General features: G+C 31.6%; 1 protein-coding gene across 1 annotated transcript in view; it reads left to right on the plus strand.

Annotated features, from left to right (window-relative positions):
- Positions 1-10,730, plus strand: part of LOC107624690 (2-dehydro-3-deoxyphosphooctonate aldolase-like) — a 24,497-nt gene extending 13,767 nt beyond the window's left edge. The window contains exons 5-10 of the mRNA XM_021115106.1: positions 7,730-7,809; positions 8,016-8,022; positions 8,170-8,268; positions 8,405-8,452; positions 8,572-8,619; positions 10,671-10,730. Of these exons, the coding sequence (XP_020970765.1) occupies positions 7,730-7,809; positions 8,016-8,022; positions 8,170-8,268; positions 8,405-8,452; positions 8,572-8,619; positions 10,671-10,730 (342 nt within the window). The remainder of the gene's footprint in view (positions 1-7,729; positions 7,810-8,015; positions 8,023-8,169; positions 8,269-8,404; positions 8,453-8,571; positions 8,620-10,670) is intronic.
- The last annotated feature ends 1,580 nt before the right edge of the window (positions 10,731-12,310 follow it).

The raw sequence follows: 12,310 nt of genomic DNA on the forward strand, positions 1-12,310 counted from the left end.
AAACTCATGATTGTATTTTTGTCCCCTAATAAAAATGATGGTACTTGCAACAGAAAGTATTAGCATCTAAGTCAAAAAAAATTATTTTATTAATGTATGATTTTGTATGCATCATGCTAATACAAAAAATTAATAGATTGTGGGAAGAACTTAAAATTTGAATTCCCTTTTCATTTTCTACTTTTTATTGCATACTTTCTCTAACAAAAGAAATGGACAAGTAAAATTATTGAATATTTTCAAAGTGATTATTGTTTTTTATTTTTGTGTTGGGTATCCCTTATCTCCTAATTTTTATTATCCTTCTACTCATCTTAATGAAATTATTTTTTTATTAAAAAAAATTGAAGCGATTACACATTTATTTATCTTTTAGCAGGTGAAAGATTTTTTGTGTATTTTGTTTTGCATTTGAGTTCTGAACTTTTATATGTGATTAACTCTTCTAACATATTGTAGAGGGTAAACAAAGGGAAGAAAATATTCAACATTGATCTCACACTATTTTGTGAATAGCAAGAATGGTAAGAAAATTTTCATACTTTTACTGATTTTGTTTTCTGCTAATATAGATTATTAAGAATCCTTTCTTAATCCTTTCTCTCTTACTAATAAGAACTACTAAGAAGCAAGCAATAAAAAGTAACACATGTTTCTAAAAACATCAAAAGGATGTAAAAGCAAAGTTTTTACATATTGTCTAAAATATCCTACAAAAGAAATGTGCAAATTATTTATTTTATTGGTAGAGCAATCCATGATGTTACAAATTCAGATTCTCCAAACCAAATTGTGAGAAAACTTCAGGCATAAATCCAAACAAGTTTCAAATTACCAAAGTCTTCTAACAAAGCAAAAAATTATCTAACATAAATACTCTAAACAACCACATTACTTGTTATATGTTTCATCTATTTTAGAGTGAAAATGCTTACATATTTTATTGTTTATACTAACATAAATTCTGATTTTGTAGGTGATGATTTCCTATTATTAAGAATATAATTCTCCGAAGATTGGCCTTTATAAGATCAGATTGTTTTAAGGTTGAATGTACGATTATCTTTGCACCACATCACAAGTTCAAGCCGCTTATAAAGGAAAGCTTCTCCTGAAAGAGAGATTATTTGAAGTAGTGACACATCCAATTATCATTTGTCACAGATTCTATGTAGCCTTTCAAATCATTGCAATTTCTAAAAGCAATGTGGATCTAGAAAGTTATATATTTTAATGTGTGATATTTTTTTTTATATACTAGGTTTCAAATTCTATAGTTAATTATATGAATGATTACTTTTAGCAATGTAAAACGCAGCTAGTTTCTCTTGAATCTTAATGGTGGGGTTTCACTTTATGTAATGGAATTACGCATAAAAGGAATATAACATTTGTGAACTTAAAACCCCTGAGGCTTTAACAATTGAAGGTTCATAACTTTTTTACTAGTAATGAGCCAATTATTGAGGCTTGGAATTTTAGTTGGTCATGGCCAGGGAGGGTATTTGATTGTTTCGAGGCAGGAATAGGTGTTCATATGATGAATATATGTGCAGGGACAGATAGCAGATAGAGCGATGATGATGCTAATTTTTATTTCTCATAGTTCTCTGAATTGTGTTTTTATGTGTTTACTTGTTTTGTTTTGTTTGTCGCAAGATTGATGTATTTTTTTCCGAAATAAATAAAAAATAATATTATTTCCTAAAACAAATTAGTCCAATTTTAAATACCACGATACATTTTTTTTTGTAGTGTTAGGCAAGTTCAACACACCCCCGACAAACTTCACCTTGACTTTGGCAAATAAAAGTATGGTTGGTGGAGAACCGAGCTCAATACCATTATTTTATTCTTCTCTTTGGTTCTCATGATGACATTTTTTATCAATAATGTCAATCAATCAATTGTTATCCATTCATTATGATGGTGAAATAGTATATGATGAAGGTTCTATCATTTTTAAGTCTGAGTAACCAATAATTATATACATGACACCGAAAGTCAACAGTCTAACAACGTTGAAGAATTTGATATTGCGTTCCGTTGGACAGCAACACACGACAAGAGAGAAAAAAGTTTACTACAGATATCCGACTGAAGTCGATGACAATTTGTTTTATAAAAGGTATATTAAAGTTGTCGTTGTTATGTTGTTGTTATGTTTATTAGACCATGGTTCTGAGAAATTTTTCTGCTGTTTTGAATTAGGTATCGATTACGTGACGACGTGAACGTACGTCTTATAAGGTCATGGCACAACCGATGGGCAAATGTTCATCTGTTGGAAATATTCGTGTTTTTAGTTGAGTTGGGTAGACGAGGATTATCTGTGAATATGGTTGATGATAGTCCGTTAAGTGGAGCTATTAGAAGAAATATTAAAAGGATGATAGTTGATCTAAATATGCCAGCTAAAGGTAGTCAAGAGGGGTTAAACGTTGAACTTCCTAATGCTGACATGATGCAAGATAATGTTGAAAGTCATGAGGGTTCTACTATCAGGAATTCGATGATGGATCGCTATGAAGTTAACCCCGATGACAGAGACGATGCTAATGATGAACCAACGAAAATTCCTGACGAGGGTAACGAGAAAGAATAGATGAACTACTACGGTGATACACAAATCGCTCTAACACAGCTTACCATTTCTCGACCATATGACCGGCCGGATCACTTATCCATGTTGAACCTGGATGCAATGACTTCGAATTGGTCATTTACCCATGGAGGCTCCGAAGAGTATCCAACTAATGAGTTCGAGGTTAGACAAAAATTTGAAAATAAGGAGGAAGTCATGTTGGCAGTTAAGACGTACGGCATCAAGAGGACTGTGGAATATAAAATACTGGAGAGTGACCAGTCGAAGTATGATGTAAAGTGTATCCGGTTCGGGCCCAATTGCTCTTGGAACATACGCATAACGTATCGCTGAATGGAAGAAAAATGAGAGGTTCGGAGAAACAGTGGTCCTCATACTTGTATGCAAATATCGATGGGCCTAGACCATCGTAGGTTAGATTCGAAGGGGATTGCTCAGTACATATTCAACATTGTCAAAGCAGATCCAACAATCAGCATAATTGTTCTGTAAGGAGGTGTAGAGAATCACTTCGGTTACAAGGCATCGTACAGAAAGGTTTGGCTTGCAAAGAAGAGTCATTGCTAAAATATATGGCGATTGGAAGGAGTCATACAACGAGCTTCCTCGTTGGTTATTCGTTATGCAGATGTACTTACCCGGTAAGATTCAATACATTGTGCTTAGTTATGTATAAAGTATCCATCTACATATGCTAACTGTTGATGGGTATTTAGGTTCTTGGGTGCAACTTGTGACACAGCCTTGGCCTAGTGTGGCGAACTTGCCTAAAACTACAAAAATAATATATCGTGATATTTAAAGTTGGAATAATTTGTTTAAGGAAATAATATATTTTTTTTTCGGAAAAAATACCAAGATTGATTTTTTGTTTTTGTGTTTGTATTTTGTAGCCTTTTCTCATTGCTTGTTCATGGGATTGTAGTGAGTGAGCGAAGTATAAACGAGCTTGTTTGGAAATCTACGTATAAAAATTCACTCAAGAATTAGAATTTTTTTCCTTGTTTTGGAATAAGTAAAAAGGAATTATTTAAACTCATTTAAGAATTTTAATTCTCACTTTTTTCTCTTTTACAAAGCAGACCAAAAAGGGTCTAATTTTAAAATTAATTCTCACATCAATTTAACTTAACATGTCAAATATAAAAAATATTCTTATTTAAATAAGTAGATGTTTAATAAAATAATTTTGTTAAGGACAAAGTTGTAAAAGAAGAAAATTTAACTCATGTAAGAGTTATTCCAAACTAAAGAATTAGATTCTATTCTATTAGTATATTAAAGTCATTCCAAACCATGGAATTGAATTTCAAATAGAAATGAATTCTTTTCTTATATTTAAATACTTTCCAAACAAGCTCGAAAAAAAAGTTATTATATGAACTTATGAAATATTAAATTTTATTTTATATTTAATTAAATCGGTTCGATTCTGGTTTGAATCTGGTTAGATTATTAGACTATTAAACCAGTCATTTGATTGGTTTATTGACCGGATCAATTTTTGTAACTTTGATAATATCTAAAATCTTGATTTAACTTTTCTGATACAATAAATTTTATTAAATCTCTATTACATCAAATAATCTCTCATTTAAATTTTGTTAAGATTTTAGCTGCTTAGCGAGTAACAAACAACTAAAACTAGTTCTCCCCCGATAACTACATAGAATTATCTAGCCATTTCTTTTTCATTTTTTGTAGTGAACGATTTCATTCTTCATCAATCAAGGTGCTCACTCTTACGCTTGACACAGATCTCACTCTATCTTCTCTCTTCTCTTTATCTGCGTTTAGATTCGGAATTAATAAAAAAAGGTAGTGTCTCAAACTTTACTGAGCTCGATGTTATTTTACACAATGTAACATCTTAACGCATCAGAATTTATACACCTTTACTGAATCCATCAAAATTCTCACACTTTGTCCCTTTTTGTGTACAACTTTGGAAGAAAAAAAAAGATGGAGCCATGTCAATGCTATATAGCCAGCTCAAGGTTCATGATTTCTATCAGATTTTGTGTTTCTTGACTATGAATTTTCTTGGGTCACGATCAAAATATCCCCTTCCCTTTTTTTTTTGATGTGTTATGGTTCTGTGAATGTGTTAATAGGCTACAGAACTGGTCTTCCTATTAGCGGGTCCCAATGTGATTAAATCAGAGGAACATATTATGAAGATGGCTAAGTACATAAAGACTATTACATCTAGATATGATATTGTTCTCCATTAAGGAACTTTTTGTTCTTTTGGTTTCATGGGAAAAAATATTGAAGCTAATTTGATTGAAATCCAATAGGGAATAATTGTAGTGCCTAAGTTGAATTATACAAAAATTGTTAGTAGTTCGATAAGTATAATCATGACAATCATCCCCCATGGGTTTGTAGCAAAATTCTTTGTAGTATTTTGTGTGAAATTAAATTCCTTTTTCTTACCTAATACACATTATTTAACTTTGTGTCATTCAAAATGTTTTGCTATAATAACAACCACTTGAAATACGAAACTCTTTTACTTATTGTTTCCCAGAATTGCATCTAGTATAAGAGTTTTTACTCATTATAGGCATTGTGGGCTGAGATATTGAACCTATATAATTCTAAGAGTAATGTTGGTTAATAAAACCAACATAACACATGCTATGGATGAGAGGGAATGGACTTTCACATGACAAGGAATAAAAAATTAAACTTGTAAAATATAATGTCGGGAGATGGTTTGTATCTTTGTTGATAGTTAACATCATCTAGAGTATGTGCGACTTTCAGAGTTGTCATCCCATTGGTTTTCAAATCAAGCTTTGTTAAGGCTAATAGAACATCATCAAAATCTTTTTGTGGCCTAGGGATGGTTGAGGTGTTGAAGGTTATGATTCTATTACTTTTTATTATGATATATTGCTTTTGTCGTTTGCATTTTGAGAATTACAATAGTAACACTTGTTTGAAAAATGGTGTAATTGTCGAATTCCATATAATGGCAAAGCTATTTTGTTATAGTTGAACTATTTTTTCCTTATTTAATTTTGTTATGTTATAATTTCAGATACTTGAGAAGGTTAAAGTAGCATATGACCTCTTTATAGTGGCAGATGTGCATGAGTCTATTCAAGTAAGATGTTTTAATTTTAACTAAATTTAGCCTTCGAAAATTATACAAGTATTAGAATAATGTAATTATTTGGCACACCATCCAAGCTTGTCATAATGTTGTCTTTGATTTTGGATCATAATCTACCTTTAACAGATTTATCTTTTCTTTGACAGTGTGAAGTTGAAGTATGATGTAAAGTGTATCCGGTTCGGGCCCAATTGCTCTTGGAACATACGCATAACGTATCGCTGAATGCAAGAAAAATGAGAGGTTCGGAGAAACAGTGGTCCTCATACTTGTATGCAAATATCGATGGGCCTAGACCATCGTAGGTTAGATTCGAAGGGGATTGCTCAGTACATATTCAACATTGTCAAAGCAGATCCAACAATCAGCATAATTGTTCTGTAAGGAGGTGTAGAGAATCACTTCGGTTACAAGGCATCGTACAGAAAGGTTTGGCTTGCAAAGAAGAGTCATTGCTAAAATATATGGCGATTGGAAGGAGTCATACAACGAGCTTCCTCGTTGGTTATTCGTTATGCAGATGTACTTACCCGGTAAGATTCAATACATTGTGCTTAGTTATGTATAAAGTCTCCATCTACATATGCTAACTGTTGATGGGTATTTAGGTTCTTGGGTGCAACTTGTGACACAGCCTTGGCCTAGTGTGGCGAACTTGCCTAAAACTACAAAAATAATATATCGTGATATTTAAAGTTGGAATAATTTGTTTAAGGAAATAATATATTTTTTTTTCGGAAAAAATACCAAGATTGATTTTTTGTTTTTGTGTTTGTATTTTTTTATTACTTGATGCGTCCCGGTACACTTGCCGGTGAGTTTTGGGTGTTGGAATTTCGTTTTCCAAAAATATCCATCAAGTTTTATTAGCGGGTCCTAATGTGATTAAATCAGAGGAACATATTATGAAGATGGCTAAGTACATAAAGACTATTACATCTAGATATGATATTGTTCTCCATTAAGGAACTTTTTGTTCCTTTGGTTTCATGGGAAAAAATATCGAAGCTAATATGATTGAAATCCAATAGGGAATAATTGTAGTGCCTAAGTTGAATTATACAAAAATTGTTAGTAGTTCGATAAGTATAATCATGACAATCATCCCCCATGGGTTTGTAGCAAAATTCTTTGTAGTATTTTGTGTGAAATTAAATTCCTTTTTCTTACCTAATACACATTATCTAACTTTGTGTCATTCAAAATGTTTTGCTATAATAACAACCACTTGAAATACGAAACTCTTTTACTTATTGTTTCCCAGAATTGCATCTAGTATAAGAGTTTTTACTCATTATAGGCATTGTGGGCTGAGATATTGAACCTATATAATTCTAAGAGTAATGTTGGTTAGTAAAACCAACATAACACATGCTATGGATGAGAGGGAATGGACTTTCACATGACAAGGAATAAAAAATTAAACTTGTAAAATATAATGTCGGGAGATGGTTTGTATCTTTGTTGATAGTTAACATCATCTAGAGTATGTGCGACTTTCAGAGTTGTCATCCCATTGGTTTTCAAATCAAGCTTTGTTAAGGCTAATAGAACATCATCAAAATCTTTTTGTGGCCTAGGGATGGTTGAGGTGTTGAAGGTTATGATTCTATTACTTTTTATTATGATATATTGCTTTTGTCGTTTGCATTTTGAGAATTACAATAGGAACACTTGTTTGAAAAATGGTGTAATTGTCGAATTCCATATAATGGCAAAGCTATTTTGTTATAGTTGAACTATTTTTTCCTTATTTAATTTTGTTATGTTATAATTTCAGATACTTGAGAAGGTTAAAGTAGCATATGACCTCTTTATAGTGGCAGATGTGCATGAGTCTATTCAAGTAAATGTTTTAATTTTAACTAAATTTAGCCTTCGAAAATTATACAAGTATTAGAATAATGTAATTATTTGGCACACCATCCAAGCTTGTCATAATGTTGTCTTCGATTTTGGATCATAATCTACCTTTAACAGATTTATCTTTTCTTTGACAGTGTGAAGTAGTCGGCAGAATTGCAGACATCATTCAAATAACAGCATTCTTATGCCATCAAGTAAATATTCTTTACATCAAGTTTTAGTGTCGTAACTTCTTACTCCTTTTTCCAGTATTTAACCATGCCATGTTATGTAAATGCATTCTCTTTTTCTCCGTGCATTCTTACTCCGTGCGAAAGTGCTCCTTGTTTAATTTCAATAAGTGTATTATAGAGCAGAGTGCTCTCTTCAGATTCATGATGTCAAAAGTTCATTGGCTTCTATGCATTGTTGATTCATAAGGATCATTGTGTATTGGAGTACACCTGCCTCATGGTATCTTTCTTTTTTTTTCATTTGAACACTGGAGTCACACAAGATCTGTTTCTACTTTGAACCTAACTATCATACAAGATTTCTTTAGCTCCAGCTTTTAACATTCTGCTTTCATGTCTAGTTGGATGGCGGAGGTGTTGCAAGTGGAGGTCTTCGAGAATTAATACCTTGTATTGTAAGAACTGCAGTTGCTATAGGGGTGGATGGGATTTTCATGGAGGTATATATATTAGTTTTATTTTTTTAGGGGGATCTTATTGGAATTATTATTAAAAGAAAGAAGTTTAGGGTAAACTTTATTGCTTATATTTAGTTTGTTCATCAAACAGCTTCTAAATGCTTTCTTGGTTCTTAAGGTACATGATGATCTATTGAGTGCACCTATTGATGGTCCAACACAGTGGGTGAGTTGTTACTTATCAAAATCGTTCAAATTTATAGGACATCATTTTGCCAACATTTACTTTTTCTTTGATGCTTCTGAATATTAATGAACTATATGCATTATCTCCTTATTTGATATCCTTTTCGCCACTTGGAGGAGTTGCTTGAAGATCTTGTAGCTATTGCTGTAAGTTATTTCTTGAAAGGCAAATTTTTTGGTGTAAAATGTGAGACAATTTCACACCTGTAGAAATGCGTTGGAAGTAGTTGGTGTGTGACAAGTGTCTAAGAAGGGGACAATTTCTGGCAGTGCACAGTGGAATCATCTAGAGTTTTTCAGGTGATGGGTTAAGATAATAGTTTGTTAATGTTAGAAATTTTTGAGTAATTAATGTGGGGTATCAATGGGCTTATCATAGGTGGGCTTTTTTTTTTTGCGCAAGGTTAGATGAATCTAATTTTTTGGACAGAGTTAAATGGTTTTTACAAAAGTATAATTAGTTTGTTATTTTTTAGACGTTGAGATATAATAGGATTTGTGATCATGTGTATATTCAAAGGCTTGAGGAACACACTAAGTGGGTCAAAGAATATCTGACCTATGTTTTTAGTAGTTTTTTATTTGAAAAGAAAATATGTATAAAGTTTTTGTAATGTAATTTATGAGTAGTTTATTAGTTTTATTTTGTATAAACATAATTTGAGGGTCTAATTTAAATAATTAGTGGTGAAAACGAATTTAATGAATGAATTTATAGTTGATCATGTATCTCCGAATGTGAGTAATTTGGATTTCCAAAATTAAGATTTAGGATTCAGTTTTAGGGATTAGGATTTCGGATTGTGAGTTAAGGTTAGAGTTTAAGTGATTCACAAAGATCATGAATAGTAAACTGTATAATATGACACCTGACAACGAAACTAATAACTATAGACCATATATTATCATTTGTGAATCAAAAAGATATAATCATAAACCCTAAATCCGTAAGCATAAACAATAATTTTGTTAAAGATAAACTGTGAACTCTCTTTCTGCAAAACATGAACCCAATGACCTAAATAATAAACACTAAATTGTAAACTATAAATCGATATACCTAAATCCGTAAACCGTAATACATAAATCATAATCTGTAAATCTTAATTCATATATCGTAAAACATAAATCTTATGCATAAAATTCTAATTTCTAAATTTGTTAACTCTTTTTGGTATTAGTTTAGTATTTAGAATTCGGGATTAAGGATCTAAAATTATGTTGTATCATTTGTTGTGCCTGTTGTTCTCTTATGAAAAGTAATTATGTTGTTTATATTTTGATTTGTGTGGCTATTGTAATTGAGTAGTATAATGAGTAATTAACGTAGGTAGTTAAACGTGTGTATTGATTTATTTTGTATAGTGAATGTTATATATATTTTTATTTTCCTTTAATATTTTATATATATGGACCAGGCATATTATGTAGCAAAATTATTTAGGTGTGTGCACTTCCACGTTCCAACTGCGAACCTCAAATCATTCCACCTATGACGAAAAGGCCAATAAAACGAGGCCCAACTAGAACTCATACTAATTATCTATCCGTAGTTTGCTTAACACAAGATAATAATGTTTCCATGTCACGTGAAGTTAGTAGCAATTTCTGACTCGAGAGGAGACCATTGATGTAACTTGTGACATCTGCTCTCTCGGTCGCACATTGCCAGCTCCACGCCATTTCTACACATGTAGAAGCCACAACACTTTCTACACGGGAGACTTTGCTCTCTTGAAATTCATGATTGTACTTTTGTCCCCTAATAAAAAGGGTGGTACTTGCAGCAGAAAGTATTGGCATCTAAGTCATAAAATTGTTTTATGAATATATGATTTTGTATGTGTCATGCAAATATAAAAAATCAATAGATTGAGGGAAGAACTTAAAATTTGAATTCCCTTTTCATTTCCTACTTTTTATTGCGTACTTTCTCTAACAAAAGAATTGGACAAGTAAAATTACAAAATATTTTCAAAGTGATTATTATTTTTGCTTTTTGTATTGGGTATCCCTTATCCCCCAATTTTTATTATCCTTCTACTCATCTTAATGAAATTATTTTTTTATTAAAAAAGAAAATTGAAGTGATTATACATTTATTTACCTTTTAGCAGGTGAAAGATTTTTTTGTGTATTTTGTTTTGTATTTGAGTTCTGAACTTTTATATGTGATTAACTCTTCTGACATATTGTAGAGGATAAGCAAAGAGAAGAAAAAAAAATTCAATATTGATCCCACACCATTTCATGAATAACAAGAATGGTATGAAATTTTTCATATTTTTACTCATTTTATTTTTTAATAATATAAATGATTAAGAATCCTTTCCTAATCCTTTCTCTCTTACTAATAAGAACTACTAAGAAGCAAGCAATAAAAAGTGACACATATTTCTGGAAACATCAAAAGGATGCAGAAGTAAAGTTTTTACATATTGTCTAAAATATCCTACAAAAGAAATGAGCAAATTATTTATTTCATTGGTAGACTAATCCATGATGTTACAAATTCAGATTCTTCAAATCAAATTGTGAGAAAACTTCAAGCACAAATCCAAACAAGTTTAAAATTACCAAAGTCTTCTAGCAAACTAACAAATTATTCTAACATAAATACTCTAAACAACCACATTACTTACTATATGTTTCATCTATTTTAGAGTGAAAATGCTTACATATTTTATTGTTTATACTAACATAAATTCTGATTTTGCAGGTGATGATTTTCTATTATTAAGAATATAATTCCTTGAGGATTGGCCTTTATAAGATCAGACCGTTTTAATGTTGAATGTATGATTATCTTTGCACCCCATCACAAGTTCAAGCCCCATATAAATGAGAGGTTCTCCTGAAAGAGAGATTATTTGAAGTAGTGACACATCCAATTATCATTTGTTGCAGATTCTATGTAGCCTTTCAAATCTTTACAGTTTCTAGAAACAATGTGGATCTAGAAAGTTAAGTATTTTAATGTGTGATATTTTTTTTATACTAGGTTTCAAATTTTGTAGTTAATAATGATTACTTTTAGCAATGCAAAACACAACTAGTTTTTCTTGAATCTTAATGGCGGGGTTTTGCTTTCTATAATGGAATTACGCATAAAAGGAATATAACATTTGTGAACCTAAAACCTCTGAGGCTTTAACAATTGAAGGTTCATAACTTTTTGACTAGCAATGAGCCAATTATTGAGGCTTGGAATTTTAGTTGGTCATGACCAGGGAGGGCATTTGATTGTTTCGAGGCAGGGATATGTTTTCATATGATGAATATATGTGCAGGGACAGATAGCAGATAGAGCGATGATGTTGCTAATTTTTGTTTCTCATAGTGCTCTAAATTGTGTTTGTAGTTTGTGTTTTTATGTGTTTACTTGTTTTGTATTGTTTGTTGCAAGATTGATGGATTGTTTTTCAAAATAAATAAAAAATAATATTATTTCCTAAAACAAATTATTCTAATTTTAAATACCACGATACATATTGGCAGTTAAGAGGTATAGTATCAGGAGGGCTGTGGAATATAAAATATTGGAGAATGACCAGTTGAAGCATGATGTACAGTTTATCTGATTCGGACCCGATTGCTCTTGGAACATACGCATAGCGTATCGCCGAGAGCAAGAAAAATGGGAGGTTAGGAGATACGGTGGTCATCATACTTGTATGAAAACATCGATGGGCTTAGACCATCGTAGGTTGTATCCGAAGGTGATTGCTCAGTACATATTCAACATGGTCAAAACAGATCCAACAATCAGCATAAGGGTTTTGCAGAGAGGTGTGGAGAATCACTTCGGTTATAAGGCATCGTACAGAAAGGTTTGGCT

This window comes from Arachis ipaensis, unplaced genomic scaffold, assembly GCF_000816755.2.
Source record: "Arachis ipaensis cultivar K30076 unplaced genomic scaffold, Araip1.1 Aipa334, whole genome shotgun sequence".
Classification (NCBI taxonomy): domain Eukaryota; kingdom Viridiplantae; phylum Streptophyta; class Magnoliopsida; order Fabales; family Fabaceae; genus Arachis; species Arachis ipaensis.